At 48.9% G+C, this 27,363-nt stretch overlaps 14 protein-coding genes across 14 annotated transcripts; 7 read left to right on the forward strand and 7 right to left on the reverse strand.

The window, feature by feature from the left end:
- Positions 1 to 91: 91 nt before the first annotated feature.
- Positions 92 to 1,403, reverse strand: N7481_000438 (uncharacterized protein; the record flags this gene model as incomplete). Its single annotated transcript, XM_057259657.1, has 4 exons — positions 92 to 463; positions 538 to 918; positions 1,007 to 1,281; positions 1,358 to 1,403. 4 exons carry the CDS (start codon positions 1,401 to 1,403, stop codon positions 92 to 94), a joined length of 1,074 nt encoding a protein of 357 aa, XP_057127489.1.
- Positions 1,404 to 1,987: 584 nt separating this feature from the next.
- Positions 1,988 to 3,006, reverse strand: N7481_000439 (uncharacterized protein; the record flags this gene model as incomplete). Its single annotated transcript, XM_057259658.1, has 2 exons — positions 1,988 to 2,850; positions 2,919 to 3,006. 2 exons carry the CDS (start codon positions 3,004 to 3,006, stop codon positions 1,988 to 1,990), a joined length of 951 nt encoding a protein of 316 aa, XP_057127490.1.
- A 1,705-nt stretch (positions 3,007 to 4,711) lies between these two features.
- N7481_000440 (uncharacterized protein) lies at positions 4,712 to 6,363 on the forward strand (the record flags this gene model as incomplete). The annotated part of the gene is made up of 2 exons (XM_057259659.1): positions 4,712 to 5,182; positions 5,248 to 6,363. 2 exons carry the CDS (start codon positions 4,712 to 4,714, stop codon positions 6,361 to 6,363), a joined length of 1,587 nt encoding a protein of 528 aa, XP_057127491.1.
- Positions 6,364 to 7,357: 994 nt separating this feature from the next.
- Positions 7,358 to 7,828, forward strand: N7481_000441 (nuclear transport factor 2 family protein; the record flags this gene model as incomplete). Its single annotated transcript, XM_057259660.1, has 1 exon — positions 7,358 to 7,828. One exon carries the CDS (start codon positions 7,358 to 7,360, stop codon positions 7,826 to 7,828), a length of 471 nt encoding a protein of 156 aa, XP_057127492.1.
- Positions 7,829 to 9,914: 2,086 nt separating this feature from the next.
- N7481_000442 (putative cellobiose dehydrogenase) lies at positions 9,915 to 11,621 on the forward strand (the record flags this gene model as incomplete). The annotated part of the gene is made up of 2 exons (XM_057259661.1): positions 9,915 to 11,450; positions 11,514 to 11,621. The coding sequence occupies 2 exons, from the start codon at positions 9,915 to 9,917 to the stop codon at positions 11,619 to 11,621; spliced, it is 1,644 nt and encodes a 547-aa protein (XP_057127493.1).
- A 586-nt stretch (positions 11,622 to 12,207) lies between these two features.
- Positions 12,208 to 13,352, reverse strand: N7481_000443 (uncharacterized protein; the record flags this gene model as incomplete). The annotated part of the gene is made up of 2 exons (XM_057259662.1): positions 12,208 to 12,708; positions 12,768 to 13,352. The coding sequence occupies 2 exons, from the start codon at positions 13,350 to 13,352 to the stop codon at positions 12,208 to 12,210; spliced, it is 1,086 nt and encodes a 361-aa protein (XP_057127494.1).
- Positions 13,353 to 13,386: 34 nt separating this feature from the next.
- On the reverse strand, positions 13,387 to 14,070 carry N7481_000444 (RNA recognition motif domain eukaryote; the record flags this gene model as incomplete). Its single annotated transcript, XM_057259663.1, has 3 exons — positions 13,387 to 13,908; positions 13,959 to 13,984; positions 14,043 to 14,070. 3 exons carry the CDS (start codon positions 14,068 to 14,070, stop codon positions 13,387 to 13,389), a joined length of 576 nt encoding a protein of 191 aa, XP_057127495.1.
- A 207-nt stretch (positions 14,071 to 14,277) lies between these two features.
- N7481_000445 (8-oxoguanine glycosylase OGG1) lies at positions 14,278 to 15,733 on the forward strand (the record flags this gene model as incomplete). Its single annotated transcript, XM_057259664.1, has 3 exons — positions 14,278 to 14,330; positions 14,431 to 15,239; positions 15,303 to 15,733. 3 exons carry the CDS (start codon positions 14,278 to 14,280, stop codon positions 15,731 to 15,733), a joined length of 1,293 nt encoding a protein of 430 aa, XP_057127496.1.
- Positions 15,734 to 16,513: 780 nt separating this feature from the next.
- On the forward strand, positions 16,514 to 17,501 carry N7481_000446 (40S ribosomal uS15 domain-containing protein; the record flags this gene model as incomplete). The annotated part of the gene is made up of 4 exons (XM_057259665.1): positions 16,514 to 16,715; positions 16,815 to 16,847; positions 17,100 to 17,146; positions 17,232 to 17,501. The coding sequence occupies 4 exons, from the start codon at positions 16,514 to 16,516 to the stop codon at positions 17,499 to 17,501; spliced, it is 552 nt and encodes a 183-aa protein (XP_057127497.1).
- A 249-nt stretch (positions 17,502 to 17,750) lies between these two features.
- N7481_000447 (fanconi-associated nuclease 1) lies at positions 17,751 to 20,264 on the reverse strand (the record flags this gene model as incomplete). Its single annotated transcript, XM_057259666.1, has 2 exons — positions 17,751 to 19,689; positions 19,741 to 20,264. 2 exons carry the CDS (start codon positions 20,262 to 20,264, stop codon positions 17,751 to 17,753), a joined length of 2,463 nt encoding a protein of 820 aa, XP_057127498.1.
- Positions 20,265 to 20,504: 240 nt separating this feature from the next.
- On the forward strand, positions 20,505 to 21,308 carry N7481_000448 (DPY30/SDC1 family protein; the record flags this gene model as incomplete). The annotated part of the gene is made up of 3 exons (XM_057259667.1): positions 20,505 to 20,519; positions 20,836 to 21,080; positions 21,221 to 21,308. 3 exons carry the CDS (start codon positions 20,505 to 20,507, stop codon positions 21,306 to 21,308), a joined length of 348 nt encoding a protein of 115 aa, XP_057127499.1.
- A 774-nt stretch (positions 21,309 to 22,082) lies between these two features.
- On the forward strand, positions 22,083 to 22,379 carry N7481_000449 (uncharacterized protein; the record flags this gene model as incomplete). Its single annotated transcript, XM_057259668.1, has 1 exon — positions 22,083 to 22,379. The coding sequence occupies one exon, from the start codon at positions 22,083 to 22,085 to the stop codon at positions 22,377 to 22,379; it is 297 nt and encodes a 98-aa protein (XP_057127500.1).
- Positions 22,380 to 22,669: 290 nt separating this feature from the next.
- N7481_000450 (ankyrin repeat domain-containing protein) lies at positions 22,670 to 25,126 on the reverse strand (the record flags this gene model as incomplete). The annotated part of the gene is made up of 1 exon (XM_057259669.1): positions 22,670 to 25,126. One exon carries the CDS (start codon positions 25,124 to 25,126, stop codon positions 22,670 to 22,672), a length of 2,457 nt encoding a protein of 818 aa, XP_057127501.1.
- Positions 25,127 to 25,981: 855 nt separating this feature from the next.
- N7481_000451 (5'-methylthioadenosine/S-adenosylhomocysteine nucleosidase family protein) lies at positions 25,982 to 26,941 on the reverse strand (the record flags this gene model as incomplete). The annotated part of the gene is made up of 1 exon (XM_057259670.1): positions 25,982 to 26,941. The coding sequence occupies one exon, from the start codon at positions 26,939 to 26,941 to the stop codon at positions 25,982 to 25,984; it is 960 nt and encodes a 319-aa protein (XP_057127502.1).
- Between the last annotated feature and the right edge of the window lie 422 nt (positions 26,942 to 27,363).

Genomic DNA, 27,363 nt, shown 5'->3' on the forward strand with positions numbered 1-27,363 from the left:
TATTGAAGTGTCAACATGAAACAAGTCTATTTGACCAAGTATAAAAATTTCTATCTACAACCTCATAAAATTCGTTTTATTCATATTCTTTTCATAGCTTGGAAGCCTCAACACGCTTTCCGTTCTCCTCAAACTCGATCTTCTTTCCAGAGATCAGAGACTCCTGCAGAGCACATCCGATAGTAACAGCGCGAACGGCAGCGTCCAATCTGAGAGGAGGAGCAGTGTTGTCAAGGCAAGAGGCAGTGAACTCATTTGCCTCGGTGATGAAAGCCTCACGGAAACGTCCGTAATAGTCAGACGGAATCTCGCGACGGATACCGGTGGGCTCGTATAGGTTGACCAAGTTAAGTTGGGGCTGGGTGTTGATGGCGACCTTGCCGTTTGTGCCGAAGATCTCAGTGCAGTCTTCTTGGCCGGCGGCCATCATGCGGGAGCAGTAGAGTTGAGCGATCTTGCCGCCCTGTTTATAGCGAGTTAGTGACTAATTCAATTGCTTGACGGCTCATGATGGATCGGGTAGCTGAAGGAACTTACGTAGAACTCGATAATTCCCAGAGCATTATCTCGGTCGTTGTGCTTGCGGAGGTCAGGCTGCACGGCAGTGATACCGATGGCTGTCACGCTCTTGACCTTGCTGTCCTCGCCGAAGAACCAAAGAGCTAGGTCGATATCGTGGATAGAGCAGTCCACGAAGATTCCACCGGAGAACTCAGCGTACGCGACGAAGAAGCCACTTGGGTCGAGTTTGTCGCAAGTCTGGGAGCGGAAGACAGATGGTGTACCAATATCGCCGTTGGCTGTGCGTCGGTAAGCATCGCGGTAGGAGGCATCGAAGCGACGCGAGAAGCCGCAAATGACTTTTTGGTTGGGGAATTTCTTGATGGAGGTGTTGTAGGCGTCGACAACAGATTGGGACTGTTGCGAAAACAAGATGTTAATTTGGCATGTCCTGGAAAAGAAAAATCCTCAAGACGGGGGAAGTGGCTTGGTAAAGAAAACTCACGATCTCAGGGCTGGTACTGATAGGCTTCTCGCAAAGAACGTGGAAACCACGCTCAATGGCCTTGATGGCCTGCTCTGCATGGACGGTGGTAGCGCTAGCAACGACAACGGCCTGGAGAGTCTTCTCCTGCTCCAGCATCTCTTCATAGTCCTTGTAGAGGCGAACGTTTCCAAATTCCGCCTTTGCAGCATCCAGCTCAGCTTGGACAGGCGAGCAGACAGCGATCAGCTCGGCGCGAGGGGTGAAGTTTGCGAAGTGGCGAGCATGGCGCATTCCTAAGGAGTAGTAATTAGCAAAATTCGAGAAGGAAAGGTTGTCAGAAATTCCAAGTTGCAAGGTGAGAGTTCTTACCCATGCGGCCAATACCTGCGACGGCGACTTGGAGCTTCTCAGACATTGTGAAGAGCGGTGTAATTAAATATAAGGTCGATTGAGAGGAGTGTGATGGTTTGGAAAAAGAAGGTCATGCTGGATTGCACTGTTATATAGACGTCGCAGCTCAAAGCGTCCCCGCCCCTCATCGGAGATGCTCCAGGTTGACCGGCGAAGCGTGGCTGAATATGGTTAGTATTATTACTCGATAAGGTAGGTTTCCAACGAAGGTTGTTCGGCGAAAGTTGCCCCAGATGCCCCATATGCGTCTCCACCTCCACTTCCCCGCACCAAGACACCTCGAGGCAACTATTTAGTGGTCTTAGAATGGCCCACAGGGAACACGAATTTTATCGGGCGCATATTCAGACTTCCGGAATCAGGGTTCCTCTCTCATGGTTGTGTAAATTTCCGCAGAGTTGAGCTGGTCTAGTGTCATCAATCGCATCCGCAGTGGAGCTTTCTCCGCATCAAAGGCCGTTGGGGTAAGATTTTCGCGATAGAAGCTATTGACAGCTAACTCCGTGGATATGGACACAATAGTCTGGTGAATTTATTCAGTTCTAGTCAAGCATTTCATGTCCGAATGGCCATTCTAAGTGAAGATGGCTACTCCAACCCATCGTACCCATCCCACCCCCACGCTCCTTTCAACAATTCCTGCATACTGGTCGTGGGATACGCATGTTCATCCTTAAGCTTCGTTAAAACACCCAGAAGTGCATCCTGCTCAAGACGATCCGTGAACCGATCACCACACATTCCAATTGCGACCGAGGCAGTCACTAGACCCGGAGGACTATGCTGGTTGGAGAGCGCCATCCCACAAAGTCGCAATACCATTGACCGCACTTTTCGATCTACCGATCGCATCGCAGTACGCTGGCTAGGTCCGAGACGGGGTAATTTGGGATTATAAACGACGAGGAGAATACGCGCCAGCTCGAAGAATTGGAGCCCTGCGACGTGGCAATTATTTAGATACCATAGCTCAGGAAAGACTTCTCCACGGGAGCAATCTGGTTCGTGCGTGTAGATGGGTTTAAAACTCGGCGGGCCAAGCTCCGTCCAGAGGGTTTCAAAGAGGACAAGTTCGTCGTAGCGTGCTATGCGCACGTCGGTTACCGGTACGGGATGCAAGGCCCCGGTGCTGGAAGATTGGTGTTGGCCTTGAGGGGTCCCTTCTTCCTCAGATCCAAAGCAGTATTGTAATACATCAGCACAATGAATAACAAGGCGATCGGCCCAGACATAATCATCCGCTGGTTCAAAGGAGCGATATGGCTCACAAGGCCCTAATGGGAGCCGGAACGGGCGCTGTTTGCTGAAGGCTGTGATAATTTCCTGTCGAAGTGCAATCCAATAGGCTGCATGCCGAAGGCCAAACCCAGATACTGCGGATGGGGCTTGGGCGTCAAGAAATATTTGAATTCCCCGCAGGGCGCTCTCTGTGTCTTCACCTACCGATGGCACTATTGGACGATTATTTAGAAAATCATCAATGAAATCGAGATGGAAGCGAGGGGGGGAAGCAACTCACTGTCCACTTCTTCGTAGAAACGAAGAATCACGGCGGCGGCCAGTAGGTTCTCGTCTTGGGCTTCACCCGAGTGGCCTGATAGTGTCATAAGGTTCGCGATACATTCGTTGTGATAGTGAATCGCAGTTTCGGGCGTAAGGTCTTGGAGGACTTTGCCCCCGTATTGGATTTGATTTCCATGATAATATTTTTTGATTCGGCTCAGGTGTCTCGCGGACGCGGTATAAATGGCATTGAGTAACGGAGGACATGTTCTAGCTCTTAGAGGTACGGTGCAGGCAAAATGCCTTTCCCCGTCGCATAGATCGAACTGCATATGTAGTGTTAGCAAGGGCTGCTAGTCTTTTTCAGAAGGGAAGATCCTACCCAGGGAGCAAGTTGGACAACAAAGTACCGCATAAGACATGCTTCATGCTCATTCAAACTCGGCAACCTATTGTCAAAGGAATTTATGATGAAGTCCCTTGATCCAGGTGAGGCATTACTGCTATGTGAAAAGTGAGGGGAGGCGGATGGGATGGAGGAATGCCGATCTGGCGATAATTGCAAGGGTTGATACGGCGAGAAAGGGGCCAAAGCGTCTTCGGGCCGATTTGATGACAGAAAGGGCTCAGATGAATGCGACCCAACGGGATCATTCAATAGCGAAGGCTCCGTGGCAGTTTGGTGATCTGGCGACGCCATGCTCTGGCGTCTCGCCGATGCCCAAGGCAATGACGATTCGCAGCTCGAATCTATTGAGTAATGCCTTGCTATGTCGGCTGTCTCATCGACATAACTGTAATCCACTGAGGCCCGAGTAAGCAACTGTAATCGGCAATGCCAGAGCCCGATATCCGTGAATGATGCAACATCTCGGGAATCTGCTGGCACAAAGGGGTCAACGCACCTTGACCGATGGGCAACCAAGGCTGATCATCGGCAAAATCATACTGGGCACTGGCACTGGAGCCATGTCGAAATCCCGAGGGTGAACCCTGCCAGAGGCATGAAGCCCCGGTCTTTTTACAGCGCTGGCATTTGGGTTTCTGGCCGTCGCCTGCAGTAAATTGAGTCAGTCAGTATCTGCAAACTGGATGAATCCTCGGATACACTCACATTTCACATGTCGATCTGGAGCAAGGGGAGAGTGAGTCAGTTTCTTGGTCCTTCTTCACTTTTGGTTAACAAGTTAGACGCGATGCGCCACTCACTTCGACACTCCTGGCTGTTGAAAATTAGTCTATAACTATTGGTGAAGACGTGCAGATAGTGTGGGGCTCACCAAGGAACAGTCTTGTTCCGCCGCATTGTTAGGGGGGGGGTTATGCAATATCACGATGCCGATAGAAGAAGGGGATTGGAACTGGCGGAGATGGTCAGTAGAAGTATTAATTAATGGCAAGCTCGGCGAGAATTTACCATTTACCCTCTCCACACCCCAGAAGTCGTGGAAGTGCGGGGGTTTCAAGCCGGGCATGGCATTCTCGGGGCGGAGTATTTGCCTCCCCCACTTTCCATGGCTGTTTATTGGATGGTTTCACGCGGACTTGAGCCGAGTTTCCTAGCTAGTCTAGCGAAAAAGGCACACTCGACGTTGATGTGCATAATTAAGTTGGGAGATATACCATTTAAATGAGTTGTACCCGAAGACATAATGAGAGCAGACCCCTCAGATACATAATAGAAGAAGAAGAAGAAGAAGAAAAGGTTGGAAGAAGCGAGAACGAAGAACCATCTTCCTGTCTTTGGTCTGTATTTCTTTGATACTTTGTTCCTTCCTGGTTCCCTCTCCGAGAAATTCACTGCCCAAAATGAGCAATCTCAGTCGGAAAAGTTCCCATTCAGATGACGAGGATCTAAAGAATTTGGCTGAGCATGTCGAAGGGTCCCCCATTGTTGAGTTGGATACCATTGAGAATACCAGGTGCAGCAAATATGCCTGGCTTGTGTCACTGACAGCGGCCGTTGGAGGATTCTTGTTTGGATACGACACCGGAATCATATCAGGTATTCTAGTATATCTTGGAGATGGTCTAGGTAAGACCCTCAATGGCAGTGAGAAGGAATTGGTCACATCGATCACATCTGGTGGTGCATTCATCGGTGCCATCGTGGCCGGCCTGTGTGCCGACCGTTATGGGAGAAAGATGGGCATATATACTGGTTGCGTATTGTTCGTCCTCGGCGCCGTCATTCAAGCGTCTTCCTTCTCTATCGCCCAAATGACAGTCGGCCGGGCGGTTGTGGGACTAGGAGTCGGTTCTGCAGCTATGATTGTCCCAGTACGTACTACTACTACATTTCTAATGATTCTGCCCTTATTATACATACCTACTGACCTTGACAGCTTTATATAGCGGAAGTGGCACCAGCAAAATATCGCGGACGTATGATAAGTCTCGACAACCTGTCTATCACAACCGGACAACTCGTCAGCTATGGCATCGGAGCTGCATTTGCGAATGTAAACGAAGGATGGCGATATATGGCTGCAATCGGAGCAGTTCCTGCGATAATTCTTTGCTTCCTACTTCCATTCTGTCCAGAATCACCCCGGCAGCTGATTTATCACAACAAACGAGAGGAAGCCGCAAAGGTTATTTCAAGGATCTTCCCCGATGGCACCGAGCTCCAGGTCCAGCAAAAGGTCCAGCACATTTCACTTCACGTGGAGACAAATCAGAATACGGACAGGGCATTGTGGTGGCAGATCAAGCAGTTATACGTCGTTGGGTCAAATTTCCGTGCAATGTTTGCAGCTTGTGGACTCATGGCAATTTCTCAACTAGGTGGATTCAACTCAATCCTCTACTATTCAGGCACAATATTTGCTGCTGTTGGATTTGACAAGCCAATTGCAGTGGGTACTATTATCGCTTCCACAAATTGGATCTTTACTTGGATCAATCTGTTCCTGGTTGATCGTGTTGGTCGTCGACAGATACTCATGAACACTTTATGGGTAATGGCTGCAGCGATGGCATGTGCAGCAATATGCTTTCATTGGGTACCGCTCAGTCCGAGTCTTGAAATTACTTCCCAAAAGACCGGGTGGGCTGCAGACTTAGTCTTGATTTCCATGGTGGTATTCGTCGCATTCTACTCTGCTGGAGCTGGCAACATCGCCTGGATGTCTTCCGAATTCTACCCCATCGAGGTTCGTGCCGTTGGCACAATGTTTTTAACAATGAGCTGCTGGGGTTCTAATGTCATCGTATCCTCTACTTTTCTTACCCAGATGGAAAACATTACACCGTCGGGCGCTTTTGGTTTCTATGCCGCGGTATCGTTCTTCGGTTGGATTGGAGTCTACTTTTTCTACCCCGAAGTCAAAGGAATGACTCTTGAAGATATTCGTGAGGTATTTGAGCATGGATTTGGTGTTGACTTTGCCCGTCAGAAGCAAAAGGATCTCAAGTTGAATTCGCAAAGCCAGAACGTGGAGGTCGTGGACCAAGTGTAGATAGACGGACTCGGGGGAATACAGCGGGGTACACTTATGACAGCGCATTTAGCATTTGATTTAGATGATTGCAATAGATAGATAGATGGCGGAATTCGGAGTTTTACGTGCAATTTCCTAATGTGTTCATTGCCGCAGATCATCAAGCCTAGATCATGAGTTAAGTGGGCCTATCTTTAATCTAACTGAAAATAGTAACTCTCGCCGGGAACTGCTCTCCAGGTGCCGCCCGTGTATGGACAGTAGGCAGTGGACACCTGAATTCGATATTTCGGCCTTATTTAGCCTGAATCTGCCCGAATTATCTTGCATAATCCACTGATTTATCTCTATTACTTACAACCATCACTTTTACCTCTCTCCACCATGTATTTTCATGATATGGTTCTGTTTATATTTCTTAATGGCCATTCTATCACTTGGACAGGGAAAATGTTTAATTACTAGTGCCAGCCCTGGAGAGAGTGTTGCCAGAAGGTACTACTTAGTTTTTAAGTTAGACAATATAGTATATTTCACCGTATACTGACTACCACTTTCCATTAAACTCTTCCAAGACTAGATGGCCAAGAACTTGAAAGACTGAAAATGCTTCTATAGTATTTGAGATTAGTAAATACTCGTAGATTGGTAAGCACTGGTCTCATCAAAGGGCATGTATAACATGTTCCCTATCGCGCTGGCCCCACTACTATTAACACAAAAATCTGGATACATTGAGATTGGAGCATGAATATTCCCCAAAGCCTAATCCGCTCTCAGTTATTTCAGCTCCCAATCACACTCGTAGTCTCCAGACCGTAGCCTCTATGGGAAGATGGCGGAGATAAAAATATTAATCCGTCTAACCCCCGAGACTAGCATACCCCACACATACCCCGAGACCGGTGGTGAGGCACCTAGAAGGCGCCAACTGCTGCTATGAAGCTCAACTTTCTATCCTCTCGGTCCAAATAACCTACCTCTCAATCGAAGAGTTCTCCCTTATATTAAAATGTCATCTAAATCAAGAAAGACGGCTCTCTCATACCTTGAAGCCTTCAAGACGCTCTCGCCGGACATATTTCTCGCCTTTTTAGCGCCGACCGCCATCCACAGATTCGCTCCAGCTTCCCTCTCCCCACCCGAACCTATGAGCCCAAAGGCATTCGCCAGTCATCTGGACAAACTACAAGATGTCCTCGCAGAGTTTCCTGTTTTTCCCAAGGAAATTTTTGACAATGAGGAAAAAGGCCAGGTGACCATCTGGGCTACCAGCCGAGCAAAATTCAAGGAGGAATGTAAAGACGATGGCTTGACTGAAGAAGAGTGGGCTTATGAAGGCGAATATATTTTTATGTTTACTTTAGATGAAAGCAAGGAGAGGATTGTGGATATTGTTGAGTTTTTGGATAGTAGAGGAACGGAGAGACTGAGAGGGTTAATGGTTCGGGCGCGCAAGAATCTGCAGGTGAAGAGAGACTAGATGGCGTCAATTGAATGAGAGAAAACTTGGATTCAGTTTGCAAAGATTTTTTATTCACCATAGAGAATTCCTTTAATGAGAACCAATAATTACGGGTGCTGCGAAGTAGATCCTTTTGGTAGTCACCTTTCCGTCTATGCGCTATTCATACATGAGCTGGCTTTTCCTGCTACTCGATATCGCATCTGGCAAAATTGTTTAAGTAAAACCATTCAATACTAATAGGAGTACATGCTCCCTAATCTACTTGAAATAACCTTCGGGGAGGTAGGAGGTGGCAATAAAGTTAGAATGCTGCCCTACAGGGCTGAATAGCGTCATTTCATTGCAACGCAGTAAACTATAAGCAATGCCGATGTGGCGTCGTCTGACCAGTCCAGGGCTGAAGACTGGGGCGATCAATGATGAAATCAAATATTCTTTCTCGGAGTACAGGAAGGAAGAATTGATCACATAGGTGACCAAAGGCCAATCTAGTAGTTTCTCATTAACTGACGACCCTGTGTAAAAGTCCAAAACGATGTATAATCTTTCTCCCGGGTCTAGAACTCTCGAGGAGACTCAATTGGAGGCTTATTAAGTTGATGCCTATTTCGGAAACCCCGATGAATCTTGAGTTTGGAATTTATTGGCGCATCTTGGCGCGGAAAATATGGTAGTCATAAATTGTTAGAGCAACCTTGTCGCTTCGATTTTCTTTGCGCCTTTACCATTAGTATAGTACGTTTTGACCTGCAATTGATCTGCCCCAGCTCCTGGTCTGTCATGACGTTTAATTTTTTCCCGAGTTGAAATCTAAAGTTGCTGCAAGAGACAAATTAGACAAGGTAGAAGCGGCTTGAAACCGATGCAGTGTTTCTCCTCGTCCCGAGGATTCGCCGGCTGGGCGTTGGCGTTTTCTGGATTAGGAGAAAGAACATAACTATGAGTTTATGCAGGCAAATTTACTCGTATAGAATATTCATGTCGGCCTCTAAATACTACGGTTGTTAGACTTTGCTATCGTGAATGCGAAGTTGATGAAGTAAATGATCGTATCGGTTTACACTTCCAGAATACCCGTTTTGCCTAATGCAACATAAATCTCTTGAGCTTTGATCAGAGATCAGAAATGGTGAAAAGTTTTCATTTCATAGATATAGTTCTAAAGTGTTCTCAAATCTCCTGGCCCCCAAATGCATTTGCCGAGCAAGCCGCGGGTACCTGCAGCGGAAATGAAGAAAAAAGACAAGGAATTTTGTCGACCCGCGTTGATCCGCGAACACTCCTACTTTACCTTTGCTAGCATCATGCACATAAGACGACCTGGTCGGCACAAGAGTTCGTGTAGAAGGATAGCGCGTCACTACTCGTAGATCCACGATCATCCCTTTACCTTTCACAGAAAGACTTCGGACTGCGCACAATATCTCAATCAGATAACGCAAGTTGGAATCTAGTTTCACCGATCCCTTCCTGTTTCAAGGTTGAGACCCCTGACTCCTTTCTTCAAACGGATTAATCACCGGCCTAAGAGACCTCGAAGTGGCGCGGCTAAGCAAATAAGAGTCGGATTCTGGCCGCTTGGGAAGACTGTGGAGACTCGGCAGGCCCTTTCGGCCGCCCTGGATGCCACATGGTGGAGACCGATGCTTTAAATGCGCCTCTGACGGTGCCTAACGGTACCATCTTATCTGACTGGACTATCCTTCATCGGGTTATATCCACTGCCTATCACTCATACCTAGAGTGGCTGAGGCAGGTTTCATTTCCAAACGCAGAAAAGACCCACCCATCCATTGTTCTCGTTGCTTATGAGAAGATCGCTAATCTTGCCATCAGAAAGTGACAAACCATCTATGCCAAACAGGGAAGGTGGGCACTGGCCAAGAGCAAAATATGACACAATATGGAGATCTTGGTCCGGGTCCCTAAATCTCCGAGTGACAGACCACTGGGTTTGAAGAATGGAGAAGAAGGAAAAGTTCCGCGAATTACTCGTAACCGAGTTGAAAAGGCCTTGAAGTCCCTCGATCTGCACGGCTCTTTCTTTCGATCTTTTTTTGTGTACTGCAACTGACAGGCTTGATTTCTTTTTATACACAAGATGCGGTTTCTCCAAGTTGGCTGCAAGGCAGCCCTAGTTGCCGCTATCGGAAGTCTGGCATCTGCATCCAGCGTCAAGAGCCACTACTACGACTACATTGTTGTTGGTGGTGGTCCCGCCGGTATCATCACCGCTGAGCGGTTTGTTGAGGCTGGCAAGAAGGTCCTCCTTCTCGAGCGAGGTGTTGGTCCAACCGTCGCTACCGGTGCCAATGAAACTCTCACCTGGAACAAGAACCTAACAGCGATTGACCTGCCCGGTCTCTCTGCCGATGTTGGTAGCCTCCCTGCATGGGAGGAGTATATGTGTACCGATACCGAGGGAATGGCCGCCTGTGTCCTCGGTGGTGGTGTCACCGTGAACTATATGGTCTTCGTCCACCCTCCCGAGCACGACTTCGACGACAACAACAACTGGCCCGAGGGATGGAAGTGGAAGGATCTCAAGCCTGCTGCTGAGCGTCTTTACCAGCGCAACCCTGGTACAACTCTACCCTCTGCTGATGGCAAGCGTTATGATCAGGGTCTGTACTCAGTTCTCTCCAAGTTCTTCAGCACCGTCGGCTGGAAGTCCGTCGACATGATCTCCCAGCCCAACGAGAAGCACAAGGTCTACAGCTATCCTTCCTGGAACATCAAGGACCAGAAGCGTGCTGGTCCCGTCCGCACCTACCTGCCTCTGGCCGAGAAGAAGGATAACTTCTCCCTGCAGCTCGGCGCCAAGGTCATCCGCGTTGTGCGCTCTGGCAGCCACATCACTGGTGTCGAGGTGCAAACTTCCTCCGGCGAGACTGAGATCATCACTCTTGCTCGCGATGGCCGCGTCGTCCTTGCTGCTGGCGCTCTCTCTACCCCCCGTCTTCTCTTCAACTCCGGCATCGGTCCCCAGAAGCAAATCGAGACTGCCAAGGACAGCGGCATCAAGGTTCCTCCCAAGAAGCAGTGGCTCGACCTGCCCGTTGGCCTCGGTTTCCGTGACCACCCCATCTTCACCCTCAATGTCCAGACTAATGGCTCTTTCGGTATACCCGACTACGACGCCATCGTCAACGGCACTGACCGCAAAGATATCAGCCTCTACGGAAAGAGCAGCGGTCTTCTGACCCAAGGAAAGCACCGTGCTATCTTCTTCTCTTCCAACGAGCTGAACGGTCAAACTCGCTACTACCAGGGTTCTTGTGCTCCCGCCGAGGGCTCTGTTCTTGAGATCAAGACTTACCTCACCCACGGTGCTACCTCTACCGGTGTCCTGGGTCTCGACTCTAACCAGAAGACCGTTTTCGAAGAGTCTCCTTACATGCAGACCGCTGATGACAAGAAGGCCGCCGCTGCCTTCGTCAAGGAGTTGATCAACGATATCAGCACCACTGGCTCTGGTCTCGAGCTCATCACTAAGCCCAACATCACCGCCATTCTTGACACCATCTCCTCCGGCAACCACTACACCACTTCTGCCAAGTTGGGTAGCGATGACGGACGCAAGGGTGGCTCTTCTGTTGTTGACCTCAACACTAAGGTCTATGGAACGGATAACCTGGTGAGTTTCTATCAAATACCTTATAGCCTGTCAGCAAAAGCTAATATCTTTTTCTTTCTTTAGTACGTCGTCGATGGCAGTATCCACCCCGATCTTCCTACTGGTAACATCCAGACTACTATCATGGTTATTGCTGAGGCCGCTGCTGCGCGGATTCTGGCCCAGCACTAGATCATTCCCGTTTATGAATCTTGGTGAAAGAGCCAAGTTGCATGTTTTGTATTTTTAGAGCGTTTAGACTATAGGGAGTCAATAGAATACCTTCCCGAAGACACCATAACTAGTACTTGTATACATCCCGTTTAATTTAGAGTCCGATACTGCGTAGTAAAAAGTATTCTGGCCATCCTTACAAAGAGTCCACTAGGTTGCCTACTGAAAATATGAAGCACTCGGATTTCGGTCTAGCGAGAGCAACCTCGTTCCAAGGTTGACTGTCAGCGTACATGGTGACTTACAGGGCAGGTTCATTCGAGGTTCACTCGTTTCAATACATCGAGAATCCGACAATACACACTACAGGGATTTATAATAGTAATTCCAATGAATACCATTGCCCAATTGAAGACAAAAGCCGAGCAAAACCAATAGGCCAAAATATTACATTTTGAGGACGACTTCCAAATCAAACCATCGTGATCAAGTGGACATGGGCCTATTTGCTATGATACATACGAACTCCTTCGGCTCGAAGCAAAGAAAAAGAAAAAAAAAAAAGCAGAACCAGTTACCATTTCAAAGCAGCATTTTCTCATCTTTACCAGGCGTCTACATCAAAGTTCTCTTCTCCGAAGTAGGAGACGACAACGGTGCGGTCCGAGAACTTCCGGCCGGCGAGAGCCTTAAGGGCGGCAGTGGCCGATTGCTCGGTATCGAACTTAACGTAGATCTTGCCCACGCCGGAGGTCTGGCGGCTTCCACCGCTGGGACGCGGAACCTTCAAGCTCAGGACCTTGCCATACTTGGAGCACTCTTCACCTACATCCTCGAGGATCTCCTCGTAGTCGTCGTTATCGAGAAGCTCGTCCACGGTGACCATGTTCAGCAACTGCAGAACACGACCCGTCTCCATATCCTGGGAGGTGGTCTTGGCGAACATCGACATGGCATTGACGCCCATGTCCAGGCCAACAGCCTGGGTAGTTCCGATACTGGCGTGGGATACCTTCAGGTGGCGATCACCCAGTTCCATGCCGTTCAGACCCTCCACGGCGATGGGAGTAGATGTGGGATCGACATACTCGCAGAATGCGATACCCTGTTTTATTCAATTAGTGATCGGTTATAGCGAATCTGAAATCATTGAGGCAAACTTACCCGTGACTCTTCCGTCGAGGCATCCTTCACCAAGATAAATGACTTGAGTTCACCAAAAGACTTGAGCAGCATGGTGACGGCCTCCTCTGGGATGAAAGGCGGGATGTTCGAAACGCAAATCTTGTTGGGCGAGTCTGGCACCTCGTTCAAAAGCACACCTTCTTGGTACTCCTGCTCTCCACTGCCACTGGGAACGATGTAATCCTTTGGTCGGCGGACCTCAAGTCCCTTGTCACCGCCGTCAGCCATGGTGATTCCATCAAAGGCCAACGCAACGGTTGCATCGTTGGGGGTCTTGAATTCCAAAAGGGCGAACGACTTGTCATCGGCAACTTGGGCGGAGATACAAGGATCGACGCTGTGAATGACATTGAGGCCGTTCAGCTGAAGGTTGAAGAAAGACACGACAGAATCTCCTGTAGAGTTCTGAGGAATATTATAGACGAAGAGACGCTTGGATTGGCGGGAGTTGGATGGCTTGAGGGCTGTGGACTCTGTGGATTCCCCTTCAGGCTGGTTCATGAAAGCCTGGAGGCGAGAAGGGTCCATGGGCTGCTGTCGAGGAGCTCCGGGCAGAGGGAACATGCCGGACAATTTTGCCTGCTCGGCGGTGACATTTTCATATCCGGGGGGGCTTGATATCCCATTGAGTAAGGCGACGCTTGCGATCCAGGATGGAAGGGACGTCGGTCAAATCGGGAGTGGGCTCCTTCTTCCGCGGAGGTGAAGGGCTCCTTTTCGGTTGCTCCCTTCTGTCACCACCGCCGCGATCGCCGCGGTCCCGGCCACCACGGTCCCGATCGCCGCCACCACGTCGGGGTCGATCCTCAAACAAGTCTCGTCGGGGTCTGTCATCGAAGTCACGTCGTCGGCGATCACCACCACCGCCACCACCACGCTCAGCTCTGTCACCGCGGTCGCCTCGGTCCCAATCACGCTCTTCGCGTCTGCCGGAGTAGCGGTCTTCACGCTCACGGGCACGGTAGTCGCGGCTGGATGAGTAGGAGTTGGCTTCGTGTTCGCGGCGCGAGCCACCTCGGGAGCCGTGGTGAGGCGAACGCGAGCGCCGGCGCTCTCCTCTCTCTGGTCGCTCACTGCGATCTCCCCGGTCACCTCGGTCTCTATCACGTCGCTCGTCGCGCTGAATTAAGTTAGTCGCAGTCATAGAGAGGCGTAAAAGCTAATACGTACGTAGTAATCGCGCGGGCGCCCAGAATCTGCAAAAAAGGGGGTAAAGTTAGGTAATTTCTTAAATATCAATTGAAAGGTACCTACCTCTGGAAGAGTAAGTGTCGCCGTTCATGGTGTGCTTTGGGGGATGACGAAGCTCTCCTGGCTTTACTGAAAGGGAGATGCAGTTTTAGCAAGCTTGGGGTTGTTGACCGCCCTTGTTGACTGCCAAGAAGGAATTCTGCCGGGTGCTTATCGCTATCGTCGTTTCTTACCTTAACCCTGAGGCCCCGGTCTGTTCCCAGTTAATTGCATGTTTGTATGCAATCATTGATTGATCATGGCCGGTGTCTTTTCAGAATGGTACAAGCTACCAATGAGCCTGAGCGAGTTGTGTATTAATACAACTCTCCGCTGCGGGCAATCATTCAGGTTTGCATATATCTTAGTAGCACCTTTCAGCCCCGTGCAACAAGCTAACCTCAGCTTTTAGATGGCAGAAGATCCCCGAGAGTGAAGAATGGCGCTGTGTACTCTACGGTCGCCTCTTCTCTCTGAAGCAAGATTCAAGCTATCTCTACTACCGAACCTGTCCATCCGATTCCCTACCAACCCCTCCCGCCTCAGCCCTCCCTTCTCGAGCGCCGTCCGACACTGAAAATAGCGACAGTAAAGCGCACTCCGGAAACACCCAAGATGACCAACTTCTTTCAATCCTCAAGCATTACCTGAACCTATCTTCCAATCTGAGCGAGCTTTATACCCAATGGTCCGCGAACGATTCCAATTTCAAGAAGAAGGCAGCTGCCTTCTCCGGCGTGCGCATCTTACGTCAAGATCCATGGGAAGCGCTAGTGTCGTTCATATGCAGCAGCAACAACAATATCTCGCGCATCTCGCAAATGGTGGAAAAACTGTGTATACATTATGGCCCCTTCGTCGCGACAATAGGGGACCGCTCCTATCATGATTTCCCTGCACCCGAGGCATTAGCAGGCAAGGACGTTGAAGCCAATCTTCGCACGCTAGGATTTGGCTACCGTGCGAAATATATCTACAAAACGGCGGTCATGGTCTCCCAGGAACGAGAGAAAGGGTGGCTGAATGACCTCTGTAACCCCGAGTCTCCAGCATTCGGCATAGAGGCAAAGACCGGCGACGAGATGAAACCCGAAGGACGAGATGGATATCGGGAGGCTCATGAGAAACTATTAGAACTACAAGGGGTTGGACCCAAGGTATCCGATTGTGTATGTCTGATGGGTCTAGGCTGGGGTGAATCAGTGCCCGTGGACACACATGGTTAGTACTAGTACTACTCAATGCTCCCCTCCGTTTCAATTGCAAAGCTCTAACATTTAGCAGTCTGGCAAATCGCGCAACGAGACTATCGTTTTGGGAAAAGCTCACAGAAGACCTTGAATAAGGTAACCTATGATGCAGTGGCCAATCATTTCCGCAAGCTTTGGGGACAAGAAGCTGGATGGGCGCATAGCGTTCTTTTCACCGCGGACTTGCGCTCCTTTGCTGATCGACTTGCGACAACTAAAAAGGTGGATGTCAAAGTCAAAGATGAAGGCGCGGACGCCAAAATCAAGACTGAAGTGACGACAGCTGTTGCACTGACGGCGCCAAAGCACGAAGAAGTGAACGGCGTCAAGATCGAAGACTCGGAGGAGAAGAAGCCAGTTACAAAGGCGCCTGCAGGCAAGAAGAGGAAAGCGCCGGCAGACCCCGTCGTCGAAGCTGCTCAATCGACCGAAACCAGGCGGGTGTCTAAAAGACTACGTCGGTGAAGACATTGAAGTGGTCATGACATCCTTGCATAGAAGCCATGTCTAGACACCTTGTATACTAGAACAGCCATGTATATACTACAACAAAAAGCGATACGAAATAGAAAACAAGAGTTGTGAAGAGTTGAATATATTGTTCAAGATTATGTGCATAGTTTTTTGCGAGAGGAGTAAAGCCTAGAAAGTAGTCAGTAAGACAGCTTCCATCAAATACTTGAGAGTCAAGATGTGGCAGTTGAGAGGTAATCAGAAGTCCGTTTAGATCATCGAAGACGCATCCGAAGACACGCTTCTAAATCAAGAGGTACCAGAAATAGTAAAAAAAGAATGTTTTCATCATTTAAGGGGAGGGTGGCAGGGTGGAAGCAAAAAGATGTGATGATACTGACCTGTTAGTAAGAATCGATTGGAGATATTGATGGGTGAATGGCGACAAGAAAGCTGAGCATGTATTGACAACACAATCTTTGATCGTGAGATTGTCTGAAAAACATCAATTTCAGAGCAACCTGACGAAGATTGAGAGTGGTTGACAGACATAGACAGAGAGCAGAGATGGAAATTAAATGAAGAGAAAAAAACAGCTCGGAAGTCGGAAGGAAAGGCGGAGTCACCCAGCAGAAAAAAGCTCGCGTTAAGCGAAGGTCGGTCTATCACATGACCCTCACATGACCCTCACACGTGACCCACACAGACTTGGAACATTCCAAGTCCATCGCCATCGCAAACTCCGCCCGTGAATCTCCTCATCCACTCGACAACTTCGACAAATCAGCCAAAATGGGTCGTCTTCACTCCAAGGGCAAGGGCATTGCCTCCTCCACTCTCCCCTACTCTCGCGCCGCTCCCGCGTGGCTCAAGACCACCCCCGACCAGGTTGTCGACCACATCTGCAAGCTGGCCAAGAAGGGTGCCACTCCTTCCCAGATCGGTGTCGTCCTCCGTGACTCCCACGGTGTTGCCCAGGTCAAGATCGTGACCGGTATGGAATTCCCTGCAAATTGCGACTGGTCTTTTTTCAATTTTTGGAAGAGACCGTGAGGAGGGTCGAGATTTTCTAACTTTTTGCTTCTGTGAACAGGTAACAAGATCCTCCGTATTCTGAAGTCCAGCGGTACGACTCACCTCGCCACTCCTCCCCCATCGCATCAATCGGATGAAGGCAGAAGGCAATTGCAATGGGAAAATCAATCGCGCCGAAAGAAACCGAAAAACTTTTCTTCCGGCATCGAGAGAAATTACCAGCGCATTTACTTTTCTCCTCCCGATATATATACCCACAATACTCTGGTAGCAGAAATGCACCAGCAGCTAAGCCTCTGCTTGGTCAAGAATTAGACTGACAGAGAGATTTTTGGAATAACAGGCCTCGCCCCCGAGCTTCCCGAGGACCTTTACTTCCTGATCAAGAAGGTACCGTACCGAAAGACTTCTGCCTCGGCGAAGCATCTCTCCCATGTGACCCAATCGTTCAATCTCACTAACATTGTTCTCCTAGGCCGTCGCTGTCCGCAAGCACCTCGAGCGCAACCGCAAGGACACTGACTCCAAGTTCCGCCTCATTCTGATCGAGTCCCGCATCCACCGTCTGTCCCGCTACTACAAGACCGTCGGTGTCCTGCCCCCCCACCTGGCGCTACGAGTCCGCCACTGCCTCCACCCTTGTCGCATAAGCGTAAGGCGTTGGTTGTCTGTGGTCATTGGAGATAGTAGGGGCATGGAAGGCATCTTCGGACAGAAGTTCGGATTTATCTTTCATGTGTGTTAGATACGCCCATTAAAAAGAACTATTTTACGAGTGATACCCTCCCCGAGTGTGATCATTGGATCTACTTGAGCAATTTTCCAGCCAGTAGAAGCAAGTAAATGAAATGTAGATTGTGTATTTCAAGCAGTAGATTCAGATTCTCGTGTCCACTAGCAGGTGGTAAATGCAATATTTGTATGTATATTCAGTCGTCGGTATCATTTCAGCATATATACTACATTTACAACTTGAAGTATACACAATCATCACTCACCCCGTCCTCACCTCCCTCGCAACAGCATTACACAACTCAACCTTCACCCCAGCCCCAAGCAAAATATGAATCCACAATCGCTGAGTATCACTCAGCCGATCATTCTCAGACTTGACTTCCGAAAACATAACAGTCCGGCTCTCATAATTCCACAAGAAAAGATCCGGAATTCCCCCACCGCGCTGCTGATACTCCTGCGCCATAACCTTGCAGATAGTAGCAAGAGCCTCGCCGCGGAAACTCTGCACAATCTCAACCAGATCATCCAATTCAAAGGACCAATCAAGGCCAATGGCGCAAGGCTGGGCTGATGATTCACGATCATGAACCTCTCGCACAATACGCTCCGCGTCACCGTTCGTGATCTCGACGAGTCGGTGGTTTATCTCTGACGCGCGCGATGGGTAGAACACATCTGTGTGCAGATCCAGTGGGCAGGTCTGGAAGGGGGTTTGGAACACGTTCGGCACATAGGTAAAGAGGATATCGTAGAAGAGGTAGGCGAATAATGTTCGCACGATGCCTCCTTCAGAGTGATATCCCTTCCAACCATTATCCCGATACCAGCTCAGACACATGCTTTCGACCCGGCACTCGCCTCCCTCGCGCTCATCAATCCATATCGTAGGCTTGCCCCGTTTAGTAGCAGCAGCGATACCACTGCTGCCAGCAGCAGACAGTTCATCATCACGCTCAATCCGAATACCCTCAATAGTCCTCTCCGCAGGTTTAGAAAGCATAACATGTCCAAAATCATGCTGTTCCCTCTTAACAAACTTAAGCGCCTTCTCAAGCTTCGTAATCCGTTTCTGCAAATCATAATGATATATCAAATGACACAGCGGATCCTCAATACCCTCCTCACACGTCCTCAACGCAATCCGTTTCCAAAACTTGCGCTGCTTCTCCTCACTCCGATCCTCGCTGGCCGTCAATGCCCACATGTAATGTTCTTCCAACAACGCTTTCCGCTGATACCAGGCGCCACGTCGGCTTGCGTGGAATAATCTCTGAGCAAGTAGTTCGCTGATAATCTCGTGCTCACGTTTATGTTCTTTAAATCGACCAAGTGGGTGGAGACTTTTGTGAATGATTCGCGTATAAACCCAAGCAGGCGAGAAGCGGCGTAGATAAGCGCCTTCACCAATTTCGTAGATACTATTTTCTTTCACCTGTTCTTCGTTGACGAGTTGTGTCCAGCGAGGGTGAATGTTAACGGCCAGGTCGATGATACTTTGCAACGACTCTGTCGTGGGCGGACCGTTAAATTCGAGAATATTGTCAATATCAAATTGTGTACGTAGCGCGGACTCGAATTCCAATAACGACTTTCGAGAAGGGAAGATCGAGTTCGATCGACAAACGATGTAATCAGGGAAATTCCTTCGAGAAATTTTCGCCAGGATTATTGTTGTCAATGATTTCTCGCTCCACTCTGTTGATCTGTAGAAGACTAAATGGACGCGTTCGAAGAGAGCGCGTGGTTCCGGGGTGAGACGGATGCATTCGCCGGTATAGTCGAGGATTTTTGCCACGAAATGGTCATCTCGGTTTGACGGTTGGTTGGCTTGCCAGGATTTATCCTTGAATCCGAGACCGGTTTGGGATTGACTGCTTTCGCGGAGTGCGGATAGGAGTTCTTTCTTGTTTTTTCCTTGGGCTTTGGCTTCTTTGGCGAATCCTTTTAGCTCGTCTAATAGCAATAGTGAGGACGCTTCTTCCAATGTTGTGATCTCGGTCATGCCGTCTGCGAATCTAAACGAGGGGCCCAGGTTTGATGGTGTGTCTTCCTCTTCGTCGTTCTCGAGTTTCGGTAAGCTGCGATCTAATTGGAGATCCGCGGCTACGAGGGATAGATCTGATATGTCAGAGTAATAGCCCAGGCGGTTGATACGATGCCATGCGGAGGTCTTGCGAAGGAAAAGCCGCACATATCTAACGATGTTAATACATGAATCTTTGGGGAAAGAATTGGAGAGATCTTACAAGTATTGTGATTCATAAGCTAGTCCCTTCCATTCGTTAAATATGCACAATTCAGCGGCATCGAAGAGGTGCGATTCTTCCTCCAGCACAGTTTCCAGTGCTAGATTGAACGCATCTACGTAGATGGAACTTTTGCCCTTCTGCCATACGCCATCTCGTAGTCTCACATGTAGCCCAGGTTCTGTATCTGTCTCCTCGTCGTGTTCGCTTTTCTTGATCTGGGATTGAAACGCCTCGTATTCTCGGATGGCATGTTCATCGGTCTCAATTGCAGGAAGAGAGGTCTCTAAATCCGTCTGACTGCTCTTCACTTGGTGTTCGTGTTCGATTTCGTCATTCCCCGTCAAGAGTATACTGTCCGCAACACCTATCGAGGGACTCGGGCTCGGTGGCCGTATATCACTGGCACTGGCACTGTCTTCGCCGGGCATCTCCTCCAATTTGGGGGTTGTGTCAGAAGCCTCTCCGGAGGTCTTCCTTCGTTTCACGGAGCGCTGTGTCTCCCAATAATGCAGCAGTGACATTCTGACCTCGATCCATGGGTAGAGCGTCAGTGCAGTGGTGTTCTGCCCCGCGAGTAACGCGCGCCTCGAGGCGCCAGAGAAACACGAGGTCACCTGATCGTGCCGTGCCACTTAAGGCAAGAGCGACCGGGGTCAACTGGCGCTACAAAAAGGAAAGAGCAGAACAATCCGACGAAGTTTAACTTCAGAGTGATTCACTTCAGTCTTTCCTTTCCTAATCACTCTGAGTCAACTGCAACCATGACCGAATCTTCGGTAAGCGACAAACCTTTCTACTTTCTTCCTTCTACCACTCCTCCCATTCCCACTTCCACTTCCGCGGAACCAGCCCGGGCTCGACAGCTCCACAGCTCTCCGCTCTCCGACCTTGCTTGAACTTTACCCAGCAGAAACCCCAGTCGAGCTCCCCAGCACAACCCTAGCAGCTCCCATCGTCGGCCTCAGATCCAATCCCTGCTGCTCTAAAACCTTCCTATTACCAATACCTTGCGCCGGAACGGCGAACGAGAGGAAAAGAAAGAAGACGAAGCAAAGCAACACTTTCTAATTAAACATTCTACCGCGCGCACAGCACACCAACCCTCCTCCACTCTCAACGGATTCTCCAGCTCGAACGCCAGCGCCCAATACCACTACCGCAACCGCTCCAGATCAATTCTCCAAAATGGACGTCAACGGCTCAAATACACCTACCGCGGACCTCTCCGGTGCCTCCGCAACACAGGTGCGCCCCGGCGGTGCGCCCGCCCGCGTCTACCTCAATGATAAAATTGTGCCGCATCTACTCGAAGGGATGAAGTCCGTTGCGCGAGAACAGTGAGTCTCGTTGTGTTGCGTTGCGCCAGAGCCGTTCCGTACATGCCATGCGCATACATATTATTCTGGGGAAGAGAAACGAGGGTTTGAAACCGCAACAAAAGGACTACATATATCTGACGCTGTGGATCCCAATCTAGGCCATCCGATCCGCTGCGAGTCCTTGGGGAATATTTAATTCAAAAGAGTGATGAGTTGGAGGGTGATGCGAAGAAGGAGACGGAATAATTACGATTGCGATTGTGACTCCGACTACGATTTTACCCTATAGGGAGTGTGGCCTGAGGTCAATTGCTCTCTTCCTTTGTTGGTCGTTTTGGCGTTTCGGTTCTTTATAATATTATATAGGTGGAATATTTTTAGAGCGTGTGGATGGAACCTGAAGGGGAGAGAATGGGAGGGAATTGAAGGGTTTTTATAACTAGTTCTCCTGGTATTCACTATACGACTGAGAAATTTATATTACTTACACAGGACCATGAAGTACCTGTTTACATTCACGAATTGAGACTCAATATAGTCTGTGAATGTAGTCTGTAAATGTAGTCTGTAAATGTAGTTGGATCGGGTTATGCAAAATGCCCAACAATTTCACAAGGACAGTAATTTTGGATGCCGAATTATCAGACTAAAAAGGTTACCTTGACATGCCTAGTACTAGGGTCATGATCAATGATATCGCGACTTTCACTGATGATAACCCACATCTCCCTTGGCTTATTTGGTGGCCTCTCAAACCAGAGGCGCTGGCATTATCCACTTTTGCTAAACGGTGCCCATCCATGCATGAGCAGATTGCAATCACATCTATCTAGATTACCAATATCTATACGAATGCCTCAGTGCTAGTATCACACCTAGTGCTGGTCTAATGGAGGCTGCAAAGCAAGTCGGTAATACTTTCTACCTGGAGGACTTAAAAAGCGTTCAGTAGAGCCAGGAGTCGGCCCTTACGAATATTCGTCGGAAATTGGGTTTATTGATCCTGATCCCGCCATTGATATGGAACCAACGGGTACCGGGATCTATCCACGTCTCCGTGCCGATCTGATGGATGTACAAATTATTCCAGGCACCTTCACTAAGTACAAAAATGCGTTCGGGGGATATGTGGAGAGGTATGTGTGGCTTTCGTTTGGAACGATTCGCAAACTCGATTGCCAGCAGTGGGCACCAGATGAGTATTTCGTTAGCAATGATCTACGTTGGCATCTCACACATGAGCTTGGGAAAGATGAGAATGGCCGTGAATTCATCGTTGAAACCCCTCCTCCGGAAGAAAACAAGAAGGATGATTGATATTCAAGTTATTATGGATTCTATATTGCGCTTGAGGTTACTACTGGTCTGTGATTTGAGGCATATAAACCTAGATGTTTACTTCAAATTGCTAGTAGAAAGACGGCCGTTTCTGGCATCTTTCTTCATAGGTTCTCGCCTTCTACTGGTTGTAAATTCCTGAGTCACTGGTAAAGTATGTATTTTATAGTATTTTATCCCATTGCGCCATCCACTGGCAGCTTCTTCGCGCAAGTAGTAACTCAAGAATGATGAGTACTATCGCCATCGCCATCAGCCTGAGAAAAATCTTAAGCATCCTTCCTCTCCATTCTGCCCTTCCCTTTCCATGGCCTCTTCGTGAAACGCCTCCAAGCTTCCCCCACTGTCCTTGTAGTCTCTCTGCGCTGCTCTCTCAACCCTTTTAACACGCCGCCCACATCTTTGGGCTCTCCTTTCTGCTTTTCATACTCTTGTGATCGACAGTGTTCACTGTCATTTTGACTGGAGGTTTCAGTACTCTCAGCAAGACTTTCGGTGCGGTCCGAGTCTTCAAGGTCCAGAGAACACGCTCTCGCTTCAGACAAAAGATGCAATATACTCTGGTTTTCGCATGCCCAAGCTTCGACTGTGACACCTAGACCATCCACTATATCGGTTCGAGCATTGTATTTCAACAATAAAGAGAACGCTGTCTCATTACCTGAAAGAGCCGCCCTCATCAAGGCTGTTAGGCCATTGTCAATTTGAAGATTTGGATCAGCACCATTTTCCAGTAACATGAGGACGAGATTATTCCTGCCATGATAAACTGCAAAGTACAGTGCAAAATAGCCACCTAAGCCTTGTATATCTGGATCAGCACCATACTTTATGAGCAGTAGACTGTTCACTGCGTCATTATCCGAAAGCGTTGACCCCATCAAGGGCGATCGGCCTCCATCAGTTTGAAGATTTGGATCAGCACCATTATTCAGTAATAGAAGGATGGTGTCATGCAAGCCATTTTGAGCTGCCCAGTACAGTGCGAATAACCCTTCTTTATCTTGTATGTTTGGATCAGCGCCATGCTTTATTAGCAGTGAAGTGATCGCTACATCCTGTCTCAACAAAGCTGCCTTCATCAAAGGTGTTTGGCCTTTGCCATTTTGAATATTTGGATCGGCATTATTTTCCAGTAACATGAGGATGGTCTCACTCAGGCCATAACTGACTGCCCAGTGCAGTGCAGAACAACCTTCTCGATCTTGTATATTTGGATCAGCCCCATGTCTTATCAACAAGAAAGACATTTTCTCTCTTTTTGCATGAACTGCCTCGGCCAGAGCCGTCCTTCCAGTGTAGTCTTGTAGTTCCAAGTTAGGGGCATGCTCCAGTAATACCTTGACAATTGTATCAGAGCTATGGTCTGATGCTCGAGAAAGTGCTGTGCCGCCGCCGATGTCTTGCGTATCTAGATTGGCCCCATGTTGTAGCAAGTACCGCACAGTCAGCTCATGACTACTTTGGGCCGCGCATATCAAGGCCGTTTCACCTAGGATGTTTTGGTGCTCAACTTCGGCGCCATGCTCGAGTAACAAACTTGCTTCTTTTGAGCATCCATGCTCAGAGGCCAGGTGCAACGGTGTGCAATCACGATTATCTGTAGAGTTTATCTCCACATTTCTTTCGAGAAGTAGACACACAATATCGGCGTGGCCATAACGCGAGGCTATGTGGAGTGGTGTCTGTCCCTCATCATCTGGGGCGGCAATTTCTGCTCCACTTTCGAGCAGCAGCTTCACTTCCTCTATATCTCCACTCTCTGTGGCTTTGTGAAGAGGTGACGTTGCCTCACCTGATGTCGGAGTTCCAGGTCTTCGCTTCTCGACTCTCTGTGCAACGACGGCCCGGCCAAAATTCTCCTCATGTTTTCGAGAAATCTCTCGAGCTTCGCGGAGCGCGGCAGCAGCTTGTACGGCTCTTTCATGATTGTCCGGGAAGACACGATCACAATGAGCAAGAAATAGCTCATATCGCTCTATCCCTTTCCCGAAGTCTCCAATTTTTACATCAATGCTTGCCGCTTCAAAAATTTCATCCATGTGTAACTCGCTACCCGGCCAGATCGTGTCAGTAATGAGTCTGTACTTGATGGCAACATCCCAAAGATTGCTGGATCGATCCAAGTCGCCGAGAAAACGGCTAGTGTAGGCGTACACAGGTGCTACGGCTCCACATAATGCGAAGTATTTACCACCTGGGTCTTGAAAGAATGATGTGGAAACTGAGGAAAGAAACACATCCAGGAGTCGACTGAGTTCCCCAGTATACTTCCACAGCTCTGACAATTGGAACCCTTTTGATCCATAGTGAAGTGTTCTTCCGCCAAGTAGAAAAGCAGTCACCAAGCTCTCGTGGATGTCCCTTTCTGCTGCCTTTGAGCAAACAAATGCTCGAATCAGGGCATGCACCGCTATGCTTTCAATGGAAGTATTGCTTAGGCTGCGCCAAAGCTTGACAAATCCAGACAATTCAAGCTCACTGACAGCAACTCCGAATCTTTCAACATCCCGGCGTAATTCGTTCAACCAGCAGAGAAGGCCGAATGACTGCGTCTCAGATAGACCGACTCCACAGACAGGTAACTTGAAAGCGTAGTCAGAGGACAGTCCCGGTTCGCTATTGTTCCCAAAAATAAATGGAACGGATCCCGGACTGAGAAATATGGCAAGGTGAAGAAGCTTGACCGCGTCAGGACTTCTCTCCATGAGACCGTCATATGACATTTCGAAAACCGTCCACAGAGTACGCCCTTTCTCGTACGACCCTACGTATTTTTTCATGGGAGTTTTGAGGGGTCTTATTGGAAAAGTGCTGTTGAAACTGCTTATTGAAGTCATGCATCCGGATGATGCCGTAGGATAACAAAGTGCCAGCTTGTTCAAGGGCAAGTGGTAAACCTCCCAACTTGCGAGAAATCGACCGCGCTGTCGTTTTCCCAGAATCATCGGGCGCTTGAACTCCCGCGCACCTGAGAAGGATAGACGAGCCCGTGGTGTCATCGACGCCTTCCAAGTGGATCTCGGGGAGTGCTAAACGAAGGTGTAGATCCGACGCTGTTGTCACCAGCAAGATATGACCATGATCACAGGCAGGTAGGTATTTCCGGATATCAAAGCTCTCGAGGTCATCGACGTCGTAAGCTCCTGGGACACCGTCGAAAATCATCATCCAGGACCGGTTCGTTTCCCTCTCCAACCACTCGATGACTTGCTCAGTAGCTGGTCTCTCTCGATTGTAACCTGAAATATGATGTGAAAGATTTTCGAAGGATTGATGAATCAAAGCAGAAGTCGATCCGTCAATCCACAGCACAGACTGGTAAGTCTGTTTGTTAGTAGTGACATAGTGAATGGCGAGCTGTGTCTTCCCAGACCCGCTCAGACCCCCAGAGTACCAAAGACTTTCTACACAGGTCAGAGCCAAAACATTGTTTTATCTGAGAGATTTCCTTTTCTCTCCCAAGGAAGGTTGTGCGAACGGGTAATCTTGACTGAATTCCTTGATCATCGGTTTCTAGGGTTTGAACAAGTCAACATGGATTGGAGGTTTTCGGCAGTCTCAACCCAATTCATTGCGTACTAACCACTCTTCACGTAAGCCGGGGCCGAGGCTTTGGGTCTAATCTCATATAAAATTGCTTTGGCGTAGGCGGCAGCCATTGCCGCTGCATAAGATTGCCACCCTTTATTCTTATGTTCATCCCCATAGTCACAAACCCCTCGAATCACACCAACAGATATACGATTCATTGTTCCAGCGGCTTCCATTTCCAACCCGATGATACCATACTTGTCTCTCAATTCATTTCGCCTCCGAGCATTCCTCATGAGTTTCTCCCCGGATCCGATCGGTCCATACCAAACTCGGGTTCGCGCTGAATCAGGTCGCCGTTCTCGTTGAACGATATGACTCACTCCTTTATCGTCCATCTGGTATAGGTGGTCATCGTCCTGGCCAGGATCGTTGAAATCCCCATTGGCATGCTGCTTTTGCCGAATGCTCTCATAGTATGGTTGAAATGTGTCGACATCCCGAGGCGCCATCAGTTTGATATTCTGGATCGCGGATCGGACAACAGTTTCGGTATTTGCCAAGACGTGTCCATCACGTAGCAGTTGGAAACCACCAGCTCCCAGGTCTTTGCCCAAGTCATAGGCTATAAGGCCAGCGCTGTTACCCTCCGGAAGCCCTACGAGGACATCACCAAGTCGGATATCACGAGGCGGGTGTCGGGAGAGGCTTGGAAGACCAGCAGCAACACCAACCAGTAATCCAAACCAGAGATTTGGAAAGAATTTCTTCACTTGACTGGCAAGTGCAGCTGCAGACCCGGTTCCATACTCTTGGCCCGCCGGTAGAGTAGCGATGATGGTGTTGTGTCCACCAAGATCACCAGCGCGGAAGATATAGTCGTCACCCCTACCCAACGCGAATCGTCCACGGTGATGATTGTCCAACATATGGAGGGCAGCCTGAGCCTCGATTTCGAGCGGCGCTATCCACGCGACCGTATAAATGTCTGGGTTGAGCTCGTTCATAGTGAGAAATGGCCAAAGAGACCGATCATGCCCAAAAATGACATGCGAGAACTTGAAATACAATTGACCAACAAGGCTATCAAGGTTAACCGTGTAGCCCCAATCCCTTAAGAGTCAACGTTCACTTTTCTCATGAGACAAAAAAGGTCATGAATAACTTCCCCTCTGTGTGGGGCGGGGTGTTCGGTCTCAGCTGAAGAAACGCTCCGGTTAATCATGGCCTAGCCACGAGGTTAAGCGCCCAATCCTATTTTAGACCGGACATATCCCGTGAACTGAGCTTTCTTCTGCATGAATACGGAGTACTAAGTGCCTGTGATGTGGGCCATCCAGCCAATTACATCAAAGGAACCCCTCGCGAACAAGAGAAAACATGCTTGTCAGCCTCGTCTTGGTCATCGAACAATACCTATGTTATGCGG

This window comes from Penicillium waksmanii (assembly GCF_028829765.1).
Source record: "Penicillium waksmanii strain IBT 27052 chromosome Unknown utg000001l:1.0-4852451.0:1.0-4856178.0, whole genome shotgun sequence".
Taxonomy (NCBI): Eukaryota; Fungi; Ascomycota; class Eurotiomycetes; order Eurotiales; family Aspergillaceae; genus Penicillium; species Penicillium waksmanii.